This window comes from Dioscorea cayenensis, chromosome 16 (assembly GCF_009730915.1).
Source record: "Dioscorea cayenensis subsp. rotundata cultivar TDr96_F1 chromosome 16, TDr96_F1_v2_PseudoChromosome.rev07_lg8_w22 25.fasta, whole genome shotgun sequence".
Lineage (NCBI taxonomy): Eukaryota > Viridiplantae > Streptophyta > Magnoliopsida > Dioscoreales > Dioscoreaceae > Dioscorea > Dioscorea cayenensis.
In genome coordinates, this window is record NC_052486.1 from 20,662,054 (window position 1) to 20,689,340 (window position 27,287).

The 27,287-nt window shown below is 38.2% G+C and overlaps 3 protein-coding genes across 4 annotated transcripts; all 3 read left to right on the forward strand.

The window, feature by feature from the left end:
* The first annotated feature begins 314 nt into the window (after positions 1–314).
* LOC120279045 (bifunctional fucokinase/fucose pyrophosphorylase) lies at positions 315–9,667 on the forward strand. The gene is given in 8 exon segments (XM_039285888.1): positions 315–672; positions 2,048–2,324; positions 2,819–3,186; positions 3,771–3,897; positions 6,087–7,103; positions 7,364–8,088; positions 9,120–9,425; positions 9,427–9,667. Coding segments are annotated over 8 exon segments (3,246 nt in total). The 5' UTR covers positions 315–336; the 3' UTR covers positions 9,517–9,667.
* Positions 9,668–10,008: 341 nt separating this feature from the next.
* LOC120279462 lies at positions 10,009–14,032 on the forward strand. Of its 2 annotated transcripts, none has more exons than XM_039286393.1 (5): positions 10,009–10,339; positions 10,470–10,693; positions 12,060–12,158; positions 12,820–12,893; positions 13,600–14,032. In XM_039286393.1, the coding sequence occupies exons 1-5, from the start codon at positions 10,024–10,026 to the stop codon at positions 13,823–13,825; spliced, it is 939 nt and encodes a 312-aa protein (XP_039142327.1). In that variant the 5' UTR covers positions 10,009–10,023; the 3' UTR covers positions 13,826–14,032. The 2 variants fall into 2 exon arrangements, with proteins under 2 accessions (XP_039142327.1, XP_039142328.1); XM_039286394.1 differs by having other exon boundaries at positions 10,488–10,693.
* Positions 14,033–15,499: 1,467 nt separating this feature from the next.
* LOC120279231 (BTB/POZ domain-containing protein At3g05675-like) lies at positions 15,500–18,588 on the forward strand. Its single transcript, XM_039286104.1, has 2 exons — positions 15,500–15,643; positions 17,080–18,588. The coding sequence occupies exon 2, from the start codon at positions 17,148–17,150 to the stop codon at positions 18,450–18,452; it is 1,305 nt and encodes a 434-aa protein (XP_039142038.1). The 5' UTR covers positions 15,500–15,643; positions 17,080–17,147; the 3' UTR covers positions 18,453–18,588.
* Positions 18,589–27,287: the final 8,699 nt, after the last annotated feature.

Below are 27,287 nucleotides of genomic sequence, written 5' to 3' on the forward strand. Positions count from 1 at the left end.
TTTATACTTCACATAATTTCGAAACATTTCAGCAATTTTAATTATTAATAATTGAAGGATAATTTGAGAATTTATTTTTTAATTTTTTTTATATTTCCAAAAATAGCAGTTCGAGTATTTATATACATATAATCATCAAATTAAAAAAAGTTTATTCTTTTCCTAAAATAATAATAATACTAATACTAATAATAATAAAATTTTCTATTCATCATTTTCAAACCTTCTCAGTATAATAATAATAATAATAATAATAATTTTTATTTATCATTTTCAAACCTTCTCCATTTACGGTCAATTCCTTTTGCCTTCAACTTCAGAGAGAGAGAGAGAGAGATGGAGACATTGGAGAGGCGAGCGAAGGGGAGGAAGGCCGGCGGCGAGCTGGAGGCGGTGCTGCGGAAGTCCTGGTACCGGCTACGGTTGTCGGTGCGGCATCCGGCCAGGGCTCCAACGTGGGATGCTATCGTGCTCACGGCTGCCAGCCCCGAGCAGGCCGAGCTCTACACCTGGCAGCTGCGCCGGGCGCAGCGCATCGGACGGATCGCCGCTTCGACTGTTACCCTCGCCGTCCCTGACCCCGACGGCGCCCGCATCGGGTCAGGCGCTGCTACTCTTCATGCTATCTCTGCCCTTGCCGACCATTTTGTCCGCCTTGGCCTTGTCCCTGAGGTGACACCTTCTTCCTTTTCTTAGGATTCGTTGGTATTTGGGATGTATGGAATCCAAAATGCTTTTGCTTTTGCTTGTGTGTGTGTGTGTGTGTGTTTTTTTTTTTTCTCTTTGGGTTTAGTGTGAGATTAGTGTTTGCAAATTCAGTAATTTGGATTTAGTGAGTGCAAAGAACCACTTAAGAATTAAGAATTAAGTTGGAGAAAACATTCATACTAGAAAATTCGGTAATTTGGATTGCTTGTCTTCTTCATCTTCTTCTTCTTCTTCCTTTTTCCCTATTTCTTTCTTTCTTTTAATTTTAGTATTTTAGGCTACAAGTACACTTAATTCGTGTTGGTCTCTGTTAGATGAGAATGGGATGAATGCTTGTGCTTGGAACCATGTTTATGAGTTCCCAATTCACAGTGATTAGTTTGTATTTCATTTGCTAGTTGAATTGCTGCAATGGAGTTTACTCTACTTGCTGATATATTCATATTCAGTATTTTAGAGTCTTAGACCAAGTATTTATTTATTTATTTTTTATTTTGGTAATAAGCACCCTGAATCCATGGTGGTCTCTGTAAGATGTGAACGGGATAAATTCTGTTATCTGCAACTTTGTCTGTGAGTCTGCAATCCATGTTGAATAGCCCATATTTATTTAATTATGCAGTGAATGCGTTAATATACTGCTGAATTTCTGTGATAGAGTTCACTTGCTGAAATATTCATATTCAGTATTTTGGGTTACCAATTCATATATATATATATATATATATATATTTTTGAAGTCTTTTGGGAGATAAGTACACTACTTATGTTGGTCTCAGTAGGATGAGAATAGGATAAATTCTGGTGCTTGGAACCCTGTTTATGCGTCTGAATGGTTTGTATTACACAGATAATGCTACGTTAGAGTTCACATACTGAGATATGCCACAATAAGCCCTAGAACTTGGATGTTCACTAGCATATACATTGTAATGAATCATTATAGGTTAAATTAGCAGTTAGATTGAAGGGTTCTCCATGGTTTCTTCTTCGTTATGGTTTGCTTGTGTTGTAAGTACATCTTGATTATACTTTCTGTTGGAATGGTATTAAAATCTGACCCATTCTAGCTGTGAAAATTTAATATATACAGTTGTGCGAGTCCTTAATACCTATTCTGCCATTCATGCTATAGTCATATTTACCTCATTGTGCTTTCTGCATGTGTGTAGCATTTTTCTCCTGTTACCCTTAACAAATTGAATATCTCTCAGTCAGTTCTTGTTTTTTTACAGTTGCTATTTATTTTTCTTACTGCTTTATCAGTCACTTCATTATCGAGCCAAGGAAAATGCTTTCTTCCAATAATATCTTTAAATAAATAATTTATCTTTTATAGGTTGCAGATGATGATACGGCAAATGGATCTTCTGTGGTCAATGGCCGGTCCAACAGTGTTCTTTGCCCATTGATGTTGAATTTTATGGCCAAAAAACATATATTGTTGCTTCATGCTGGAGGTGACTCTAAGAGGGTTCCATGGGCAAACCCAATGGGGAAAGTTTTCTTGCCATTGCCATATTTGGCAACAGATAACCCTGATGGGCCTGTTCCATTGCTCTTTGACCATATACTTGCTATTTCTTCTAGTGCAAGGCAAGCTTTTAAGGATGAAGGTTGCTATACTGGTGATCCTTCTCTTGCATTTAATGAAAATTGGCTCTAATATCCTGGGAAAATTGATGCTACCAAATGCGATCTTGAGGTTGAGGTCTTCTTTACATGCCAAAATATTTGAAACATAATAATGCCATTAAAGTCTTGAGCATTCATTATTTCCTCTTAAAAATATCTATCTGCATTTTGATTTTTCTTACTAGCACAAGGAAAATTTTCCATCCACAGTCCATTGCACTTGTGCTGAAGCAGTTTAATCCAAATTGTTGGGCCTTAGTCGCTATTGGATGAAGAGACCTGTTTGCTAGCCTTGCAAGCACATATGGATCCAAGCGATTTGCCTAAGTTTCCCTTTCAGCATTCCTTCACCCATCTTTCTTTCATCACCCTCCTTTTGACCATGGATATTTGTTTTTTATAAGTGCCTATGTATCTATTTTTGTCCATCACTGTCGTAACTGTTCTTATATGCCTCATGTCCCTATGTTGGCAGGTGGGCTCTTCATTATGACCGGAGATGTACTTCCTTGTTTTGATGCATCCACGTTGAGCCTTCCAGATGATGCCTGCTGCATTATCACAGTCCCAATCACCCTGGATATAGCTTCTAACCATGGTGTAGTGGTGGCATCAAAAGATGGAGTGCTGGAAGAAAACTACTCCCTCTGTTTGGTTGAAGATCTACTGCAGAAACCAACAGTGGAAGAGCTTGTTCAGAAGCATGCTGTTAGACATGACGGTCGAGCATTGCTTGATACAGGGATAATAGCGGTTAAGGGCAAGGCATGGCTGGATCTTATTATGCTTGCATATTCTTCAAGTAGAGCAATGGTACTGGAGCTTTTGAAAGCTAGAAAAGAGGTAAGCTTCTGTCTTTTGGTTATAGCTCTCATATAACTGCTAGGGCATCATTGAGTATGATAGTCTTTGTTGAATGTGCTTGTCTGCATTCTGGTCTTGATTTGTTAGAGTTTATTTCTACAATCCTTTCTAAGCATGTTCTACCTTATTACCTATGGGCGTACATCAGGAAGTGTTCACATACTTAGGGGGATGTCTGGCATTTTCTGTTCATTGCTACATGTAAATCTACTTCTGCATTGCAGGATCTGCAGGAAACCACTTATCCAGAAAGGTTGTTGATTTCAAGCTTAAGTTGAAGAGCATCTTCATTTTGATTTTAGCAGTGCACATTTTATCATTTGCCTATCATTTTAAGAATTGTTTAACTAGGTTCTCTAATTGTTATATTATCTTTGTAAATCCCTTTGGTACTACACATACCTTTTTTCTTGAGAGATGGGAGCACATCCAAACTTTCAAATTTTAGTCATGCTAATTGCAGCCCTATCTTTTCTAGATTATTATTCTCATTCAGACTTATATTCAATTAAGGAGCTAGATTTTCTGATTGGTTTTTTTAATTGTATAATGAGATTTTGCAGATGAGTTTATATGAGGATCTGGTTGCAGCATGGGTTCCTGCCAAGCATGAATGGTTAAACTCACGTCCTTTAGGAAAAGAACTCATCAAAGCCTTGGGGAGCCGGAAGATGTTCAGCTACTGTGCCTGTATGTCCATTTGTTGTCATAAATTATAAGATTTATCCTGATAATTTAGCACCTTTTAATTATGGATGAACCTTCCCATTTAATTCTGTTTTCTCACTAATTGGAAAATAGGAATATTAGAGTTTATCTTTGTGTTTTGTTTGAGAATAATTATATTGATTTTCTATATTATGAAATAGTTGACTGGTCAATCATTATGATTAGTAATATTTTACTATGACTTTTACTTGTTTAGGTGAAATTTTGACCCCTCTATTATGAATATGGTTCTTTTGGCATATATGGTTTGGCATAACGTTATCTAGCTTGTGACAATATTTATGTATCATTGCATCTGTCTATTGTGGGCAGACATCCATCATCTTCTATAATTATGTTGGAGCATCAATTATAATTAAGCAAACACTAAGTTCACGTCTATTTATTTTTGTGCCAACATACCTTCCATTTTTTCTTTTTTTTCTTTTTTTTTTCTGGGATTGGAACTGAGGAGTCAAAGTGAGTCAGAGCTTAGACATATTGGTCACAATTGAACTAGTACAGCAAAATAATTAAAAATATAACTATATAGCCTGTGGATGATGACATGACAAGGTGTTTGACATGTTCATGCATGGCATATGCCTTAAGCTCCCCTTACCCAACTTGAAATTAAAAAGCTTATTTAAATCCATGTCACTCACTCATGCTTGAATGGTAAGAAGCTCTTGGGTGAACATTCTTCCTAGTTCAGGAACTGAAATGACCTGTTCTTGTGTTGAAGGAGAAAATTGACAAAATGTTGTTAGTTCAAAGGCTAACAGTTCACTTTCTCCGAGAAATTTACCTAATTGTTATAAACAAGGTCTGACAAAGTTTTTTTTTTTTTTCTCAATCTCACAGTACAAACATTATCACATTTAGTATCATACATAATCATAGTTAGCAATAGGACATGTCAGCTAAGGGTGTAAAGTTCAGTTTTTGTATTGTTACAGATATGGGTAAAATTTTTTTTTTTTCTTACAGTTATTACCTCACTTAACATAAAAAACAGAACCCCTAAATAAGCATGGGATGTGCCAAACAAAGTAAAAAAGAAATTTCTTATTGTTACAAACGTAGGTGTAAAAGCAAGTTATCTCATTATTGCAAACATTACCACATATACCTAGTGAAACAAAACCTTAGTCAAGCATACCATTTATCAAATTGTGGATAAAATGTAATATCTCCCCTTATTACAAATAAATGAAATAATGGTATAAAAGTAATTGATCTCCTTAATACAAATTTTGCTTCACATTTCATTACTAACAAACCCCAGCCAATTATCAAATATGTTAAATAGTAGCAAATAAGTAATTTTTGTATTGGGAGCTGTTTCCATTCTGAGGAAATATAATATTACCATTTACCACCTATTGTAGAGAGAATCCCACTCACATGGATTGTCTGTATCTTATTAAAGCCAAAGGCATAGATTCTCATCAATACAATCTGAAGACTTGAAAGTAAATATTTTGTGCCTCCCATTCTTTACATGGTATATTATTTTTATATGGAGAATAACCTGGGAGACCTTGAAATTCCAGGTGATAATGAAGTATAGTCAGATAAAGGTGCACATTAACAAATGGTGATTTAGTCATTCACCATATTGAATGTCTATAAGTGCCAATACGAGGAAAACTTTTTTTCTAAAATTAAATCCTTGGTTTAATATTTGATAAGAAATGCATAATTAATATTGTAAAGCTGGTTCATTACAATCATTCAACACAAAATAAGATGCATGACAGGCCCTTTGTCCAAGGGTCTAAGTTGTATTCCTTAGGTGAGGTCTTGTGGAGGGCTAACCCCTGTGATCCCTACTATGAAAACAAATAATAAAAAAATAGTAACATGATTTGCAATAGTGTAAGTCCGTATATCCATTATTAATGTTAGCTCTGTAATTTACTATTTGGTCAATAGAGTGTGCATTTGTTCAAGTAATTATCCTTTATCTTTTTTGGACCATGAGAGTACTAAACAATGACTGGTTGTCAGAATTGGTTGCTTGATGTGGTTACAAGAGAATTTCTTTCTTCATGTTAAATTGCATCAAGCATTTGCATTTAGCTTTGAAACAATGAGTATGTCACCTACATGTTACACATGTTGATATTTCTGATTGTCCCATAAATTTACTTTTATCACTTCTACAGATGACTTGTCATTCTTACATTTTGGGACATCCAATGAAGTTTTGGACCACTTAAGTGGTTCAGATTTTGGACTTGTTGGTCGAAGGCACTTGTGTTCCATTGCAGATACCACTGTCTGTGACATTGCTGCATCTGCTGTCATTCTTTCTAGCAAAGTTTCACCTGGTGTTTCAGTTGGGGAGGATTCTCTGGTTTATGATTCATCACTTTCAGGTAGAATACAGATGGGTTCTCATTGTATTGTTGTTGGGGTAAATATTACACAAAAAAATGCGTCACAATCATCGGAAGATTCATTTCGGTTTATTTTACCTGATCGGCATTGTGTTTGGGAAGTTCCCCTGGTAGGTCACTCTGGGAGAATATTTATTTACTGTGGGCTTCATGATAACCCTAAAAGTCCGCTTGGGGATAATGGAACATTTTGTGGGAAACCATGGAGGCAAGTCTTGCACGATTTGAATATACAGCCAAGAGAATTATGGAGTTCCTCGTCTGCAAAAGACATGTGCCTTTGGAATGCCAAGTTATATCCTATACTTCCTCCTTCTGATATGCTTAGCATAGGCATGTGGCTTATGGGCTCATCTAGTCTAAATAGTGAACAAATGCTTTCCTTGTGGAGAAGTTCTCAACGTTTTAGTTTGGAGGAGCTGCACCGGTCAATTGACTTCCCCCGGCTTTGCATGCATTCTACTAACCATCAAGCAGAACTAGCTGCTGGAATTGCTAAAGCTTGCATCACTTATGGTTTGCTAGGTAGAGACCTGTCTCAATTGTGTGAAGAGATTTTGCAAAATAACGTCTCAGGATTGAAAACTTGTGAGGAGTTCCTCGAACTCTGTCCTAGTCTGGAGGCTCTGAATCGTGGGGTTCTTCCTCAAAGCAGAGCATACCAGGTGCAAGTGGATCTACTTAGGGCTTGTGGGGATGACTCAGCTGCGTGCTCACTGGAGCAGAAGGTATGGACAGCAGTTGCTAGCGAGACAGCATCAGCAGTAAAAGATGGAATTGCAGGTATGCAGAAAGCATATCTATATGCACCATTCTTCAATTGAATGTTGAAAACATATCTATGGTTAAGTCGGTAACTTTGATTTCTTTCATTATTTTTCCAAGATTAGTTGTCAACTTGTCACACAAGTAGATTTGTTACCAAAAATTGTTCTGCCACTTTTTAACCTGTAAATGCAATATCATTCCGTTATCTAAATAATCTTTGCCTTTTGACATTTTTTAAAACTTTTGTTGTTTACCTACTCTATTTCTCCTCTCAGATCAGTTCTCTTCCTCTTCTTTTGGAGTGAACCATTCATCAAGTGATAAGAGTGAAATTGATGGACTCACATTCCAGGCCAGAAGAGTGAAGGTAGAATTACCAGTTCGGGTTGATTTTGTTGGAGGTTGGAGTGATACACCACCTTGGAGTCTGGAGCGTCCTGGGTGTGTTCTGAATATGGCAGTACGTTTGGAGAATTCTCTGCCAGTTGGAATTGAGATAAACACAACAGAAAGTCATGGTGTTCTGATTGTAGATGATGCTGAAAATAGTGTATATATTCAACACCCCAAATCAATGATAGGACCGTTTGATGAAGATGATCGATTTAGACTTGTTAAATCTGCACTTCTTGTGACAGGCATTATCCATAATAATCTGTTAAAAGATTCAGGCCTGCAAATCAGGACATGGGCGAATGTTCCCCGAGGTAGTGGACTTGGAACATCAAGTATATTGGCTGCTGCTGTTGTAAAGGGACTTCTGCATCTCATGGAAGAAGATGAAAGCAATGAGAATGTTGCTAGAATTGTTTTGGTGCTTGAACAGGTAATGGGTACTGGAGGAGGTTGGCAAGACCAAATTGGAGGCCTTTATCCTGGCATTAAATATACTTCCAGTTTTCCAGGTCAACCGCTACGGTTACAGGTCACTCCCCTTGTAGCTTCTCCTCAGCTAGTGCAGGAGCTGGAGCAACGGTTGCTTGTTGTGTTTACTGGTCAAGTAAGTTTTTTATTTCTGTATTTGTTTGTGAAATTCTCCATTTTTGAATGTTATTCTTTATTATCGGGTTGTGCACAACATTAGCAGATGAATTATTACCCTGGTTATATACTGATCTGCGAATATCTTAGATAGTAGAAACATCCGTGGTTTGTTTGAAATGCCAGTTAGTGTAAGTGATCATACATTCTGTAATCCTAGATTTAGTACCTGTTATTTTGGTCATGATTGGCATGATAAAAATAACATAAAGAACCGGAAAAGTTGATGCATTATATTTCATTCTTCGATCAGTTTTAATTAGAACTGCTAAAGGAATCCAATCTTGAAGACTTGAACCTGAACTAAGAAGCATAAGGAGAGGGAACTTCTGAAATGGCATATAAGTAGGTTGTGCCAAGGGAATCAGATGATACATTTGGATGGTACTTTTCCCCTTTTTTCTGGAAGTTTGATGATGCACTTTATATATATAGTGCTAAAGCTGTTTGTATTGCTTGGAGTGATACACCGACTGAAGCCATAAAGAAATCCAAGCAATTTTTAAAATGCACACCCACCTTGAAAGATATAACTTTTAGCTGTTGCATGGAAGCCACAGAAGGAGACTGGCCATTCCTAGTGGCTAAGCATTAGTAAATACAAATTTTTGGCTTTGAACATGAACTATATTTACTTGTATTCTTGTAAAGTTCACAACATTACCCACCTCAGAAATTGGTTAGGATGATCTTAAAATGTTGATAAACTATATTTATGTTATAATTTCCTTATTAGGCGTCGTTTTGCATGCATGGATGAAGTTTGTTTTCACACAAGTTGTACATTTGTATATTTTTATAAGTCTCATCCCTCTTTTGATTAATGAAATGTGTTCTCCCTCCAACTCAAGTTGATCGACACTTCATATTTGAATCCAATCTTCTTTTTTATACCCGTATTCCAGCCTTAATATCAAGAAATATATAAGACCTAAATAGATGGAGCATTTACATTTTCATAGTCGCCATTACAAATCACTCTATTCGCAGGTCCGGCTTGCGAACCAAGTTTTGCAGAAGGTGGTAATTCGATATCTCCGCCGAGATAACTTGCTTATATCCAGCATCAAGCGTCTTGCCGCACTGGCAAGGATCGGAAGAGAAGCATTAATGAATGGCGACATTGATGAACTGGGAGAAATCATGCTTGAGGCCTGGAGGTTACATCAGGAGCTGGACCCTTACTGCAGCAACGAGTTTGTCGACAAACTCTTCACATTTGCCGAACCTTACTGCTGTGGCTACAAGTTGGTAGGTGCAGGTGGAGGAGGTTTTGCATTGCTGCTTGCAAAAGACTTTTCATTCTGCAAAAGAACTAAAAAAAAATCTCGAAGAAGCTTCAGAACTCGACGTAAAAGTATATAATTGGAGCATATTTTTCGGCTAGTCCCGCATGTCATATTTGTTTGTTTGCACAGTATTCCGTATTATTTTTAGGATTGAATTTCACAAGTAAATGGTATTTTGGGAGATTTAACTTCTCACTCAGTGTTTATATGTTCTTGTACCTGCTACAAATGCAACTTGCTTGGGCTGTATATGGTGATATCTCAAATTCATATTCTTTATAAGGGTATAGACGCAAATCCTGGTTTTATAGGGATATATTGTTAATTTTATTTTTAAATTCAAATTTCTTAAATTCAAATAAATCCCAAAATCGAAAGTTGATATTTTTTTATATTTCAGAAATTCAAAAAGAATGTATTTTCCATAAATTATAAAATATGGAATTTATTATTTCTTTTCTTTATAGAGTAATAATAATATGAAAATGCACATTTTTTGTGGGGGTATAGTGTAATTTTAATTACAAGGTTTAGCAAGGGCCTGCATGCAAAAAGTCCAAATCATACCAAAAAACCGAAAACGCCACCACCGAACTCACTCGACGATGTTTCTAAAAAAGAGAGAGTTTTGGGGTGGTCGTGCTCGCGGGCCCGCGCCGCCGGAGCTGCCTCCGCCGCCGGACGAGGCGTCGGCCGCTGCCACCGAGGCCTCGTCGGAGCTGGCCTCCTCTCTGGAGAACCGTCGCCTCTACAGAGAGGTCACACTGGCTCTCCGCACCGCCCTCCGCGACGCCACCGCCGAGTTCTCGTTCCTCCGCCTCCGAGGACTCCGGAACCTCCTCAAATCCCTCCGATCCATTGCCGACTCCGACGATGCCATCCGCCTCTTCCGCCAGTCCCAGTCCCTTCACGAACTCCAAGGTATCGATCTCGATCTCGATCCATTTCCTAGGGTTTTGATCTCTCTCAGTGTATCATTTTATAGCTCATTACTATTCATTTTTGTGAAAAATAAACGATTTTGGGATCAGAAAGTATGTAATTGAGATAGGGATTTATGGGCATGCAGTGATTCCAGTTCTGTTTAACAATAGTTTGCGGCAATTGAAAGATGAACCTGTGATGAGGGTGGATCATATATTTGGTGTGGAGCCAATGAAGATCACTAGCCCAGCTACTGATTCTGAGGTTGCCCTTGCTCTTAGAGTTTTGGAAGGATGCTGTCTGCTGCATAAGGAGAGCACTGTTTTAGCTCATGAGCACGATGCAATTAAGGTAAATATTGCACCTTGATTGCCAAAGAGATGTTTATGCTTAGGGTTTGAGGCAAAAAGTATGACATGATTCTTGTTATTAGTTGTTAAACTACTTTTCCTTACATTGGACAAGCTTGCTTATGATGTGAATTGTAGATCCTTTTGTGAGTTTTTTTACTGAAAATTTTTGTTTTGCTCGATTTAGATTACTGGAATATTAATGGAATAAAAAGCATGGTGTAAGACGATTTTTCTGCTGCATATATGGGGAGATTCTTGCACACGCAAGACCAATGGCTATGTGTTGTGTTGCATTATGATAATATATGAATGGTTCGGACTGTTCCACTGCATATGGCATATATTCTATGGTTTGTTGAACTGTACTTGGTCCAGGAAACAGCGTTTTGCTTAAGGGGAGTACTGCTGTAGCTCATGAGCGTGGCATGGTATTCATTGGTTTTGAGGCAGAAAGCATTATGTGATTTTTGTATTATTTGCAAGGCCATTTCATCCTTGTGAGTATTAGGTTTAATTGGTATTTGAAAATTTTGATGCTTGATTTAGATTACTGGCGTCTTTATGGGATGAAATATAAAGTTTAAGATTATATATGTCATTGGGGAAGTTATTTTCTTCATTGTAATTCTTTTTACCATAAGAGTAGTTTGCTCCTAGAATTAGCCTTTGATATCTAGTATGTCTAAATTGCTGTTCTCACTAAGAGATGTCGTCCAACTTCTTTACTTGGTAAATTTTGTTCCATTGGCAGGTCTCCACTTGGAATGGTGTTAGTCATATGTTGAATTTCATGAATCTTTTTCTCCTTTTGACTATGAATTTCATAGTATTACTAGCGCTTCCTGTTGAGAGTGATTTTATTGTAGTTAAAAGTTTACTCTGCTCATCCTCCTTGTCTTGTGGTGTGATTGTTAAAAAAATGACTTGGAGTGTATGGTTGAAGTTATCTAAAGCCCATGGTTTACAAAATTATTATTTTACAGGTAAAATTTAACCGTATTTGTAATTCGCATCATTTGATAGGTGTATGTGTTTTTTATTATATGCTAGCCTAGTATACAAGCTTCTCTTAGATGGGGTTAAGAGTTAAATGTCTCCCGATTCTTTACTCACCTGGAAACCATGCGACCTGGATTGTTGACAAGTAAAGTTTAGTGACAGAGGATTCTCTTTTTATGTAACAGCACACAGAACAAGCTCATATTACTCAACTGAATCACACAATAAATTGCTGTTGAACTCTTTAAATTCTTTTATATTCTTTAAGTGCTTCACTGACATATTGCTTTTTTAGTGCACTATTACATTGTCATGACAATCAGAGATGGGACATTTGGAAACTAAGACTAGTTCAATTAATGCAGGTGCTTGTTAATATACTATCAACCCGAGGAACACTTGAGCAGGGTGCATGCTTGGACGCTTTAATATCGTTAATGCTGGATTCTGTTGCCAACCAGATGGTAATGTATCTACATAATTGCTCCTATTTAGTTTCCTCCAACTTTGTTTGTTATTGAGCAATTTGAAATGTACTCTCAGAAACAACCTAGATCTTTTTGACACTTGTCAACTTCTAATCGTAATTAATTATAGTTTTTGATCCGAAAAATGGTACTTGTTGGTAGAATAGTAACATGACAGTTAGGTCTTAATTTATTGCCTGCACAACATGCAGTGTACCAAGTCAATGGATGTGTCATGTGGCGGTAACTGCCTTGTGGGACATATTCAGTGGTCTTGGTTCACTTCAACATGGTGTATGGAAGAATTTTCTTTGTTCATTGAGCCTCTTAAATACACACTTGAAAAACAAATCAGATCTTCTTGACCTGCTAATTTGGTAATTAATTATGGTTTTTGGTCAATGCATGGTACTTTGTGGTAGAATGGTAACATGTCAGGTTGGTTCTTCATCCGGTGGGTTCAGTGAGCACTTCAAACACACTATCAAATAAACAAACTATATCTTCTGGTTGCCTGTAAACTGCTAATTATGGTTTTGATCAACACATGGTACTTGTTGGTACAATAGTAACATGACAGGTAGGTTCTTCATTCCATGGGTTAAGCACCTTTTAAAGATGGAGAAATCAACTCTTTCCTTGTCTCTTTGCAATCTAGGATTTTGAGGGATGCTATGGCATCGAGAAAATTGCAGAACTTGTGAAAGATGAGGAAGGGGATGATAATATTAGGTGAGCTTGCTTTTCTTGCTTTTGCGTTTTTTTCTTATTGGTTAGATTGTTTAACTTTTGATATTATATGTCAGAAAGAGGATATTTTCATAGTTGACAAACCTTTTTCCTTTCTAATGTAAGATTAATAAAAATTGAGTTCCATTACCTACGATGATTTTACACTTTCTATCAAATGAAAATTGGAGGGTTTAATTCTGTATTATTCTAAAAGAGAACAAATCTGTTAGCCTCAATTGTACTACCCATGAGAAAAAGACTTGCTCCTTAAAGCTGCTGTAGAAAATGATTCATATGCATCTGCATTACTTTTTTCTTCTGGCATCTCCTTGCTTGGTAGCCTTGAATTTAATTATTTGCTTAACATCAGTCTTGCTTCTTCTACTGTTTGCCATTTTTCTTTTTACAATGGGTTGTCCTTAAATTCCACCTCACATTTAAATCATTATGACCAATAATGTCATAACTTTGTATTCAATGCATTTAGGTTAATTAAAGATAGCAAAACCAAAATAAGCAGCTTCGTTTATTTTGAAGGACCTTGTTTCTATTAGATCCTCACAATGTTTCCACACCCGGCAACCATCTTTTGCTAAAAGTACTAATCCTCTTGGTGACAGTCCTATGATCCAGAAATCCTCAGTGTTCTTCCCCATTCTTTTCATGAAATACCAAGTACCAACAAATATTTGTTTTCATTGTTCAGGTTAAAATGTGGGGAGTTTCTGCTGTTATTAGCCGGACAAGTTAAGAGAAGGGAAAGAGCTCCTTTAGCAACCATACACGAAGATATCAGGAAACTTCTCGGTGAGAAATGCGCGTCTCTTGTTTGGGCAGTGGGTCAATTCGGATCAACTCTAGCCCCGGAAGACAGGCAAGTCGCACTGCAGATTCAAGCTCGAAGAGTTCTCGAGTCATTAACACTTCATTGAAAAGGCACATTCACATATTTTGATTGTGCATTGCCCTAACCAATGATAAGATTTTCGCCATCAGTTCCCCATTGCCTACACAATTTGATTTATATTTCTTCAAAGCTGATTGTGTTTGCCTTCAAAAGGTGATCTATTATGAATACATACTCTAGTTGTACAGAACCTAGTTATGTTATAAATGAATAATGATTATTTTTTCTCTAATGTTTTCATCTGTCATTTGGTGTGGTTCTATGCTATCACTTCTTTGAAAGAACATGCATATTTTAAATGATTTTTTTTTTTCCCATCATTTTCATTCACTTTCTTTACTTCCTCCATTTTACATCAAATCAAAGACAGGGTTGTATGCTTTATCCTATTCATTTGATGGAAACTTTCAAAAAGAGGACCCTAGTTGTGCATTGTGTTGGGGGACCAAACACTTTTCCATAACACACTTGCTTGTTTGAGTGTTGCCTCAACTCAGTCAACTTCAAATTCTATTTAAACTATATTTTCTTTTCTTAAAAGAAAACAGAAAAGAAAAACAAGTGGACCACAATAATATCACCACTCCACTTGCATAGTTGCATGCACAAGTGGGTGCAAAAATTAAGGAATATCACAAAAGTTTTTGATAAAATATCTTAGAAATATAAAATTATTTTATAAATATTCATGTAAAGAACTAATAAATATCTAACTAAGCATCAAATAATAATAAATTAATTAATTATACTCGAAGATATCGATATCCTTGGTATTTATTAAAGGAGAGATTTGTGATATCAATGATCTGGGCCAGCCCATAAGTGCAACCCAACCCACCAGTTCAGAATCAGTTAAGTGGTTCATGTGTTCATGCGGTGCATGTGACCGGACTCTACTTTGGACAATCATTTGTGCAGAGAATCCACCGTTGATCTCCATATAAACGGATGAGATCTCGTTGTAATATAACCAAACGTCTATCATTTGGACGGCTGGATATCGTCCAAACTCCCAAGCAATTATTAGCATTCTGATTTTGATCTACGAACACGAATTTTGGCATTCATTTCACCGTAAGTGAGAGAAGTCAGGAAGTGAGAGACGCGCCACTTTTTTGAAATGGGGGAAGTAATATCACTTCCATGATTTCCGTGTTTATTTGTCAAAAATTAATAATAGAACCGAAGGATTTAGGTGTTAGATGAAGTTTTATGAGTTCAAAATAGATTGACTCATTTATCCCCACTTCAATAAAAAAAATACTGAAATGAGTTTAGTTCAAAATCCACTTCAGTTGGAAGTGGGGGAAGTGGCACTTCCTCCACTTCAACACAAATGAATATCAGAAGTGGAGGAAATCAAAACACTCCCCTCACTTTCTCCCACTTTCCTAAAAACATGAACGCCCAAAGTGATTTATTGATAATTGACTTTTATAAAACTATTTATAAATGGTGAGAATTCGAAATCGAGGCAGATTTTTAAAAGCAAGAGTAGTGATTATATATATGGATGATTTAAACACTCACTCACGTATGCATACACTTCACTTTATTTATTCTACCGAAAATTTATGAATACTCCTGTTTCTTTTGGCGGTCTAGCGGGTCATCTTAAATTAAAAAAAAAAAAAAAATACATGAATCTTGATGATCAATGCACGGTTAGATTAACAAGCTCTCGGTGCGTTGCCTCGCGTGCTCACTTAAGTTATTCGCTATCCTTTGCTCCTTTTGGTGCCTTTCTTGCAGGCTTCTCTCTCTCTCTTGTCTTGGTCCATGGGGTAGGATTCCGGGTTGGGGCTCTTCTTGTGCTCTGGCATTAGCTCGATCTCCATGAATGGTATGATTTCTGGCTTTTTTTTTTGAAGTTATTTGTTGTAATTTTTGTTTGGTGATGTGTTTTCTGATGATTTTTGTGATCTGTAGTTGGTTCTGGTGATCAAGTGATGTAGTGGGGTTTGGGATATGGTTTTGGGAGCTTCTGTGGACTGTTTTTGGTTTGAGATGGAGTTCTGATGTGAAAAGTTGTTATCTTTCTTTTTTATTTGTGTTTCTTTCTTAGGGTTATGAGCAAGATGGTATTTTGATTGCTTAATTGGATGTGGAGTGGAGGGATTGGAGGGGGAATTGATTTGGGTGTCACTAATGATTGTAGTGGAATGGTACCAAGAGATGTGTGTGGTTTGTGGTTTGAAGCATTCTTATTTTTTGATGCGTTAATTTTTAGGGTATTTTGGCAAGTCCTATGTTGTTCACAAGCAATAGGCATGAGCAGTTAGTAGTATAATACTCAGAATAAAACTTTTGCAAGATATTGGTGATGAATGAGCATTTAGTGTTTATAATACTAATTCTTAACTTAGTCTAGGATTTGATTGGGATAATTTTAGTCATGCTCAGTAGTTGCTGGTGTAGATGATATGATTATTTGGTGAAATCTCGTTCAGCTATAGAAGATAGATTGATGATAACCTTGTATGAGTATAGATGATGTGATATTCTCTAAAAAAATTACCCTTTGTGATGCAGTTGATTCTATGGAATATGGATTCTATGATTAGATAGATGGGCGTTACCATTTCCATTGAGTATCATCCATTAAGCTATAGAATGCCCTTTTTTTTTAAAAAAAATTTATTTGGGAGTAATATTAATGAGAAGAGAGAAAAGGTCTCTCATTAGAAGTTTATAATTGGGGGACAATAAAAAATTATTTGTTGCAATATATTTTCATGTCTTGAATCTTCAGTTATCTGATGGTAATTATAAGAAAGCAGTCATGTGGACTGCAGAGGATTATGTTGCATAATTCAAAAGATCTCTTATGATTGAAGTGTTGATTCATCTTATTCACAGATAAAGACAAGCACAGTAGCAGCAATGACTTCGTTTCTTTCATAAGCAATATATCTCTATCCCCAGGCTAATTACTCAGATTATGCTGCAGACATTTTAACTTTTTTGTGTTATTTCTTGAGTTTTCTGATGAAAAGAAGATTATCACCAGAAGTAGTCTTGGAAGAGATTCCACTCAAGAAACTTAATGAATCTGGTTGATCTAACTTTGTTAAAGAGATATCTGCCTGCATCCGTATTCCATCTTTGTTTGAAAAATAGTACCAGTAATGTTGAACACAGCTGAATTATCTGCTAAAATATAATCCTTATTTTTGTTTAGTGATTTGCTGCATTAAACTTCTTAGCATGTGTTATGCTGTACGTCACTGTAGTCCCACTTCCACAATTTGAATTGGAACTGGTTATGTTTTGTTGCAGTTATTTAGCTTCCTCACTTGTTTTCTGTACATATAAAGCATGAGTCTGGTTGTGTACTTTGTGGCCTCATGGACAAAACTAGCATAGAGCAGACAAGTGAATTTGGTGATCAGTCCACTAGTGATGTTACTGTTTGTTTGAGAAGCAGAGATGGGATGCCAGAATTGTTCTACTGCCACTCCTCCATTTTGAAGCAAAAGAGTGGGTTCTTTGCAGAACAGCTTATCAGTGACAACACTTCACCTAAAAACTACATTGAAGTGAAATGTCAGGGATCGGAGTATGACCATTACGCTAAGCTCTTGAAGCTCCTTTATCTCTCGGAAGATTTGATCTTAGACTCATGGGATGCTGTAAAAACAGCTCTTGGTGTACTTCGAGCTTCAATTGCTCTTCAATGTGAAGGAATTACAAATAGCTGCATACAATACTTGGAGGCTGTCCCATGGGAAGAAAAGGAGGAAGAGGAAATTCTAAAAATTACTCCAGCCCTGGGAACAGCAGCCACTGCTTTATTAGCCCGAATCCGACCTGTAAATGAGAATGCAGCCAAGAATGTTTTCCTTTCTGCTATTCATTTTGCGACCACGGCAGAAAGTTCATTTCCTCTCTATGCTGATGAACTAAAAACTTCGGCTCAGGAACAGGTGGAATACATGCTGGTGGAAGATGAAGATACTCCGTTGGTGATTTTGGATGAGGACGTAAGGTCTGAAGTAAGGACAGGCCTTGCACGGGTATTCACCAGATTCGAAGGAGAGTTAAACACACTAAACATTTTTTTTGATCTGTCCCCACAGGAAGCAGAAGAGAGAATGCTACAATGCCTATCAGACATTGACTGGATGTGTAATATTTTACCAAAGATGGAAATGATGAAGGATTTTATTTCAAACTGGATCGGCATCTCTGCACATATGCTAGCAATAATTCAGGCTGATGCATATTGTTCTGGTTTGTGGGCTGTCAAAGCAAAGCTGATAGAATTAGCAGGGAAGGCTTTCGACGCTGTCGGTTATGGCAGTGTTGTGCTTCCGGCCCCCTCGAGGCTTCATTTCCTTAAGACATGGCTACCTTATATGAGGAAAATGAAGCCGATCTTGGATTCACAGAGTGAAGGTGATGATTCCTTTCCTCACAAGATGGACACTGATCAATGCCAAAATATTGAGGGGGCTATCATATCATTAGTTTTAGCTTTGCCGTCGAATGATCAAGCGGAAATACTCGGTGATTGGATGAAGATGGCTGAGAAGGTGAAGTTCCCTGATCTCAGTGAGGCGTTCGAGGTTTGGTGTTACAGAACGAAGACAGCGAAGAGGAGGCTGATGGTAGGCCTCAATGGTGTCGGTAATCCTACCGTCACCCTCTAAATAAGGTATCAATCTAGATTTCATCTTTCACCTTGTTTTACTGGATTAATACTTAATCAAGATTGATTTTGATATGTATCTTTGTCAGAATCAAATTATTTTAGTTTATTTGAGCCATTAAGCCTTTTCTTCTCAATTCTCACTTAAAACTTGTGTACTTTTATGTGTACGTTTCTTATATCTGAATTCATTCAAGAACTAATCTTCTAAGTTATGAGTGTACACTTATACGCTCTCTCATTGATGAACTATTAACTCATAAATCAAGATTTTTGAGTTGTATTTGGTTTTGATGACAAGACTTTGGCAAGTTGGTCTTTCATCGTAAAGTTATTATTATTATTATTATTATTATTATTATTATTATTTTGGTTGAGGCTTTGAACTAGTTTGGGTTGAGAAGAATACTATGAATAGTAGACCTCTCCCAGCAAGGGTAATTATTATTAATTTTTATGTCAATATGTAGGGTCAGAATAGTGATGTTATCCTCAGTCCTTGAATTGTATGTGTCCTATTTCATGTGAGGACAACATCCCTGTATTTCTGATTAGTTGTATATTCAAATATTAAGTTTAAACAATTATATATATATATATATATATATCAGTGAAAAAATCTTAATCAAAAGGTAATTAAAAAAAAGTTTAGACTTATGGTTTACATGTTTACAATTATGTAATTTATATAGGGGAAAACTGGATGCGAGTCCCTCTCCGGAGGCACGTGCCTAGGGCTGTAAACGAGTCGAGCCGAACTGAACAAACTTTGTTTGTTAGGCTTAGGCTGGGCTATTTAAGAAATTCTAAGGTCTGAGCTTGGCCTGTTAGCTCGATAAAGCTCGGTGTTGTTGTTTGTTTGTTTTTTTTTTTTAATCTTCATGATGTTGTTGTTCTTCTTCTTCTTCTTTTATTATTAGAGGCTCTTCTTGTTTCTTCTTCATATAATGTGAAAAAAAAAGTTAAATTTAACTCGTTTATAGGATCATATCAAACTTGACTTGAATTCAAGCTCAACTTTAGGCTCGGCTCAAATTCAAGCTAGAGTTCAAGCTTGACATTATTATTAATGATGCTATAAACATATATGTTAATATTAAACGGGTCTGTAAATACTTTATATAAATGGGCTTATTAATTATATTATAAATGATTTTTTATAAATAATTATTATAAATAAGTTTGTTGATGATATCATAGACGAGTTTCTTAATGATTCTTATAAACAAATCTTTAATGATATTATAAATGATTGTTCGTGAGTCTCAACAAGCTGAGCTTGGTGATATTCATACTCTAAGCTTATTTATCTTATAAGTTTAGAAATTGAGCTCAAGAATCACGCATTTTTCTTTGTAAACAAATTGAGTATTTTTCTTTGTAAACTAAGACTTTAACAAACAGAGTTTTTGTGATTTTAAGAAATGCATTGGTTCATTTACAGTCCTATGTAACATTTCTGATTAGATCACGTAGGTCCCTGTGAGTCTCAGTCCTTGGTATGAATGGTATTTATATCAGATGAATGTCTTTATTAACCCATTTTTTAAGTCTAGTGACCACATTAATAAAAGAAAATTTAGTTCATGCATTAATATTGTATTTAATCTTTAACACAATAGCCACTTTATTAAATATATTTTGCAAGATTACGAGAGAAAGAATTAATTTTATTTTATATGTTGATGCCCAAATTGTACCTCGTATTATGCTTAACTAAGTTTGATATTTGGATTATAAAGAAACTGTGTTTTTGAAAAGGCAAAAGTAGCCAACATGTTTTGTTGGTGTTCTTTATTGCAATTCTTTCTCACCAACCAAATTTGACTAATAAAAGTTTTCAACAAAAGAGACTGATTCTTATGGGGATATTAAAAAATATAAAAAAAAATATATAAAGTTTTCTTTTTTTTTAATATATACAGTGAAAGTTGAGATTTTTTACATTTATTTTTGGGTAAAGTTATGTTTTTATTTTAGTGGAAATTGCCAAAAAAACCCTTTAAGTTTGTAAAATTGTCAAAAACACCCCGTTAGTTTTGCAATCCCTAAAAACCCCTCCTTTTAAACAAGATGTTTTTCAAACCCCCAAACCCTGTAACGGATGTGAACGGAGTGAGTTTCAAATTTTATAGACGAAAATGCCCTTGCATGGGGGGTCGTGGCTGCAGCCATCTCGGCGATTTGAGAGGAAGTGGGGTGGTTTTCCGTAGGGTAACCCCGAGAGACAATTTATTGGAGCCGTTTACTTGCTTTTTCTCAACTCGCGTCTTGACTCTTCCATTTCAGTCGTCTCCGAAGTTGTCTCTCCGCTGAAGCCTCCGTATTTCTGACTTTTTCATTTCCACGCAGTATCTCAAAGGAGAAGTCCCCCGTGAACTAGTTGGCATTTCATCGATTTGCGATTTAAGGTATTGAGTATGGTTTTTATGTTAACTGCTCATTACAAAGAAAGATTTTTTTCGGTTTTGTTTTGTGTTCCTGTTTTTGTTGGAAGATATTGAAGTCTGTAGGGGATTTCTACTGGGGTTTTTGTTAGTCTACGGGAGATTTCTCGGCTAGGGTTTTTGTTTTTTATTTTTGCATTTTTAGCTGCAGATACACTATCGAAAAAAGTTTTTCGATTGTTATGATTTGTGTAATATTTATAATGTACATTTCCCCTTTCATTTGATATGGTTGCGTTTTACAAATGAGGGTTGACGTTTAAGAAATGAGATGTTCGAGTTTAAGTTTTTGTTGTCTCTGTTTAAGTATTCTCGTCTCGCTTAATAAAAGTGGGTCTCGTTTAACATTTGATATCTCTGCTTTAATAACCCGAGAGGTTACCGCTTTAAAACCTTAAATTTGCGCTTAAACTTTTTGTGAATACTGCATGTTGAATGTGATGTTATTGTCGCAGTCGGTGATTATGGCGGTCAACCCTAGTTAATGGGCGATGCTATTTTGACACCTAGTAGTGGAGACTTTAGTCGAATTGAAAAAAATAACATGACCCCCTCGACATCTGGGAGATTATTCGACGGACACCGTTTGCGTGCTTCATCGAGTTGGAAGCTATATACCAAGAGAGGGCCCTTCTTGATTCTCTTTTGCAAAACGTACGATGGTCGCACCAATAAATTCGGGGATCGGGAAAGCTCTCTGAGTTTCGAGACCTCAAGATGTGGCCCCTCGTTCTTGGTCTCACGTTGCGATGGCGACGCAGCTGGTCTTTCGTAGAAGAAAACCCGGTTAGCGTCTCGAAGGGAGGTATCTATCAAAAACCTACGAGAGACAGGGAGACTCCATCAAGAGCACTCGGTGCAACTTGTTCGACGGAGGGAGAAGAAGATAATTTTGTCAAACTCCCGATGGTGTACCTCATGGGTACGATCCTCTTCCCAAAATACGTCATGCTCGGTTCCGAATCGGATCGTTGATTATGTCAATGATCTACCGACCCATGGGGCGATACGCATGGGCGCGAGCGACGCATGAGTGGCTTATGGAGGATATTCCACAGCGGACGCTCGAGTCGCAAGATAGATCGTCGGGAAGAAGACCAACATGTGGGTACATTAAAGGGTTGCTCGGTCGCGCTTAACGTCCCGGTTTTACGAGTGACCGGAACGGGAAGAAAGTCCGCTTTCGGCAAGATTCCAAGGATCGTCGTGCTACGGTGAAAGTACTTTACGGAAGCAAGCGAAGGTAGAAACCGACTTTGTCATCGCTCGATGGAAAAGAGGTAATAAATCATGGACAATGTTTAACATAAGTCTTTAATGTTTAAACATTTTATTTAGCGCTTTAACTTTAGTATTTACCATTTAACCGTTATTCATACCTGGGTTTAAATATTTTGTTCTCCGCTTTAATTATATTCTATAACGTTTAAATATATAAACACTCTGCTTTAAATATAGTTTTTTATAGTTTAAAATGAATGATTTCACCGAAAAATGTTTGGTTTACATATGTTAGTTTCTCGAAATTTGGTTCGGCGAATCTTTCGAAGAAGAAATATTTGTTGGGGCCAACCGACGGATGGATGCTATTGCTCCCGGAACCACTTGCTCGAGGCGGGATGAGAGGGCAGCCTTACATGCGCTACTGGACGCCTGCTCTCCTACTTCCGGACCCCACCACGCCACGCGATTCCTCGGCACGGAGAAGCCCTCCCCTACCCCGCAGATTGCAACAACCCCCTACCACGACAACGACGAGTCCCCCGATTGTGGCAGTCCCCGACCATGGCAGCCCCTCCGACCGTGGCAGTCCCACCGACGACATTAGGCGAAGATGTCACTGCAACTCTTATGCAGGCGTGCCAGATATTGATGACCGAAGTTTCTCGGCTTGTCGCTCGTGTTCGTGCAATCGGAAGGGACGTTTCGCAAATCGGTCGCGCCATCCCTCCAAAGAATTAAAGCACCCGGGACGAACGAGGCGTCGGAATTTGACGACAACGACATCATTGGGAAGGTCATTTCAAGGCGGCCACATTCGAAGAGACTTGCGAAAAAGAGGATAACAATATCGCCTCGTCTCCACCGGGTCCGACGATGAAACAATAGCAACACCATCGGTGCTGCTGTTGATGCATCGAGTCTCGCCGCTGATGACATGGCCACGACGGTGGAGGACATCGTAGATAATGTGGCGCCGTTGCGCTGTTGAGAAGGTCGTTAACTCTCTTCTGATGAAATCCTCGACCCGGTGGAACCGCGCCGAGATGCGGCATCAAAGATGGACACAATACCTGAAGATCAAGAACAAGTTAAGGGTGTGTCTCCCAATGATGATGTTGTCATGGCCACGGTTGAGAAGATCGTTGAATCATTGCCGGGCGTGGCGGTGCGGCCGACAAGATCGCGATCCAAGCGAGACACAATCCCACCACGACAAGAACCATGTAAGGATGTATCGCGGGTTGATGCTGTCGCCGCCGTCCCTCGCGATCGTAGCCGACACAATCCCACAACAAGAACAACCATGTAAGGATGTGTTCTGCAGTTGATCGTCGCCGCCATCGTCCCCGCGATCGAAGGAAGATGATCGTCGAAGACCCCGACCGAGCAACGAGAGAGATGATCAAGGCTAATCAACAATGGGACCCGACGGCTCGGAAAATCTTTTATTCAAGAAGAAGAAATGGGTTGGCTCGTCAGCGTCTTTAACAACATCGAAACGAGGAGTTGATGAGGATCTTCCTCAACTCGCTTCTATGGACTGGGTAAGTTTAAAGTTTTTTTATGATATTGTTTAAAGGTTTTTGTTATAGTGTTTAACGATTTTCTAATAGTGTTTAATGCCTTTTATGATTTAATTTGTCTATTTAATTATATATAATATCATATAACAATTGATAATATCATTTAAATATTTACAATATGGTCTTATTATATCTCATATCGCTTAATCTCAAAGACTCGTCGTGTGGAAGAATCGACATGTCAAGACCACACGCGACAAATTATACACGCTTGAGGGGAAGAAGATGGTCATCGATGATGTGATGGACGCTTTCAGATGCATAATACAAAAAGTCGCGAGCAAAAAGCCATATCCTTACAAGAAGCGCCTCAATCACTGCACCTCTTCATACTGTTTATGTCAAAGCGAGACGACGCATGACGAAACAATTATGGCTATGGTCGGGGATGTTGTCAGAACCTCGCATGAAGTTCAAATTGTCATCCTCCCGATAATCATGAATGGCCACTTCCATGTCGTCGTCCCCGGACAATGATAAACAAGAATACTGGGCATTATTCTTCATGTCCCGGTACGATAAGGATGCGTTGGACATGGTAAGTTCTTTAATTATGTCCGATTAATATCTGCTTTGGTATTTAATCGGTATTCTAATCTCGACTTGCATATCTCGATAATGGAATTTATTCGACACTTGTGCTCGATATGGAGTTCGGGCGAGTCGGCGACGACAAAGTACCCGCTCGCATGCGACAAGGAAACCCCACGCCCTAAAAACAAGGAAGCTCGATTGCGTACCGCTCATTATGCGGTTTATCGAGCAATTACTTTGGGGTGAGAAGTTACGGCTACCGCAAAAGCAGACGCTCCTTACCTCAGTTAAGGTATGTTACTCGCGATACTTAAGGAGGGAGGGCAGCGATGTCCATGATAAAGGGGTCGCACATAGCGGGTTAAATTTTTGTTTTTGAAGAACATGTCCTGATATCTCAATGTCAATTTTGTTTTTCGAACGTAAACCTCGACAAATTCAATTCATTGTTTTTGTTTTTCGAAGAACACGACTTGTATATCTAAATGTAATTTTTTTGTTTGTTTTTGAATTAGTAAAGCGATGTTAAATTCCATTTCAGTTTCCATTTCATTGTTTAATTTACGTTCTAATTGTGTACATTTCACTTTCATTGTTTAAATATACCATATATCGTTTAAACATCGATTGAAATATTTCAAATTACAGACTGTATCCGCTTTAAAAATAACAACGTCTCGCTTTAAATACATTCAATTCGTTAGTAAAAGAGTAAGAGTTTAAATATGGAAAGTCGCCCATCAATACACCATGTTTCCCCTGTCATCGCCTGGCTTTATTTACAATGCCTAGTTGGCGACAGCTTTATCGTAAGATCGCCGATCGTGACCGGATCCATGGCAGCCGTAATGTAACCTCGCGGACATCAAAAAGCTCACGACTCGATCCTCTTTTCGCCTCAGGCCGCCCAGTCGCCTTTCTCGTCACAGCGGTCGCGAACGAAGCTCACGATTTCCGTCCCCAAGGCCTCGCCATCGCTCGGGTATGGGGAATATAGCTTCCTTCTACGCCAGTTTGTAATTGTCGACGGTGAATTACCCGCTAATAAATCGATGTACGTTGGAATGTATGTCTGGGCATAAGTAGGTCTCCCATTTGTTCGCTTGCTCACGCCGGTTACATAACATGCGCATCAACTTGAACCTGGCAAATAAGGTTAAACAAAGACAATGATGGTTAAATAATTCGTAAACATGTTTGAACATTATTGTAAATATTTAAACGAAAGGATTAATATTTAAAGTCAGATAAGTGTAATTAAACAAAGATTGATAATGTTTAAAGGGTAACACTAAATGTTAAGTGTAAACCAACATTCGCAGCACCTTATGGAGTCGACCATTTTTCGCCACCCGTAAATGACGAGCTTCCTTGATCCAAGCATCGAACGACTCAGCGACGCTTTGAATACATCTCACCCCAACGATCACCTCCCGACAGATAATTCGACCAATGTGCCATATCCGATTTATTAATCAACCAATGATGAGCTTCGGGTGATGTGGCTCGCAGCTCATTCACTGTATCATCGAAATCTTTAGCCGTGGATGCCCACGCAATGCGGAAGCATATAGACTAACACTCCTCTCTCAATGCCTTCCCAAGTCCGACATCGCTTTTCATAAAATTGGCCTCCAAATGTCGAAGACGGGATGCATGTGGCGACGAAGGGAAGACTCTCGCAATTGCGCTCACAAGGCCCTCGACCTCGTCCGACACGAAGGTAATTATCTCATGATAATCTCCATCCTCGTATAAGGCATCGCCTAACTTAGATATGAACCAAGTCCAATTGGCATCGGTCTCGTTGTCGACTATACCAAGGCGACGTGGAAAAACCATTGTTTCTATCTTTCCCCGTGGCACCCATGAGTGTACCCCGATATTTTTCCAAGGAGCTGCAGTACCATCGAGAAACAGCAGCGCCCCGCAAGCCCTTCTTGAATCCCACAATACACGCTACCGAAAGAAAAAGAATGCACGCTTTAAAAATGATCACCGCCTTTTTTTCCACGATCGCAACGCCGCCGAATTTGTCTCGACCCACCTTATCCACATACCAAAGCAAACAATCGTAGTCGAGATGTCACCGCCGTCGAGGACCACCCGGCATGCTCTTTTTCCCAACCAAGCCTCGCTTGTATGGTATGTGGACACCATGTTCCCGCAACATGTCCTTCCGAATGTCGACGGCCTCAGCATAAGGGACGGCTCTTGAGCTTCGAATCACTCGTGCGCTAACCCATTTTTGGACGCTTTTCGGATGTGACCCCGAACCTATGCCACCACCGCAAGTGTGTGACGGGTTGATTGTCTTGATTCCGAAAAGTATTTTTTTGTTATACTCTTTTGATGAATGAAGCGCCAACGACAACCATCTGCAGCAGCATTCCACAATCACTCCGATGTTTTTTTCGTTATTTATGAATTTGAAGTCAAAAATTCCTTTTGATCGCATGATTTCAAGTACATCCCTCGAAAATGTTCGACACTCGCCAAAAACGTTGTCCAATATCCAACGACATGACTTTCGTAATGATCCGACGAGGAAGGAAGACATCCCACACCGCCGTGGTCACCATGGGGATGAACAGGGGCACTCAAGAATCGAATTCCCGCCAACACTTGATCAAATGAAAAAGATCAATATGTTAAGCTGAGAATATAATGTTTAAGTGATAATGACAATATTTAAACGTTAAATTAAATACTTAAGCAGTGACGGACATATTTAAACACTAATGACCCCGCATAACCGGAATAATTAAAAAAAAGGAACTTACAACGAGTAAAAACTCGCTTTTCATTAGGATTTCAGCAACGGCACATTTTCTGCTCCTCGACGATAAGATCAACTACAAAGACATTTGAAGATGGAGTGCACGTGACACATCCGCCGGAAGTCAACATCGCTTTTCTATTGGGCAAACCGCTTTTATATCCATCCGGTGTGATGAACTTAACCCCGATAATAGAAACTTCGAGACCCCATCGCTCACATATCTCACCTAACACCAACTCCCAAAAAGTCTCGAGCCGTGAACATTA

Excerpts from the sequence above, each read along its gene's own strand:
- LOC120279462 (XM_039286393.1), top strand. The coding sequence starts at position 10,024 with ATGTTTCTAAAAAAGAGAGAGTTTTGGGGTGGTCGTGCTCGCGGGCCC. Across the intron at positions 10,694-12,059 it reads ATGAGCACGATGCAATTAAG|GTGCTTGTTAATATACTATC; the intron begins GTAAATATTGCA and ends CAATTAATGCAG. Across the intron at positions 12,159-12,819 it reads ATTCTGTTGCCAACCAGATG|GATTTTGAGGGATGCTATGG; the intron begins GTAATGTATCTA and ends TTTGCAATCTAG.
- LOC120279231 (XM_039286104.1), top strand. The coding sequence starts at position 17,148 with ATGGACAAAACTAGCATAGAGCAGACAAGTGAATTTGGTGATCAGTCC.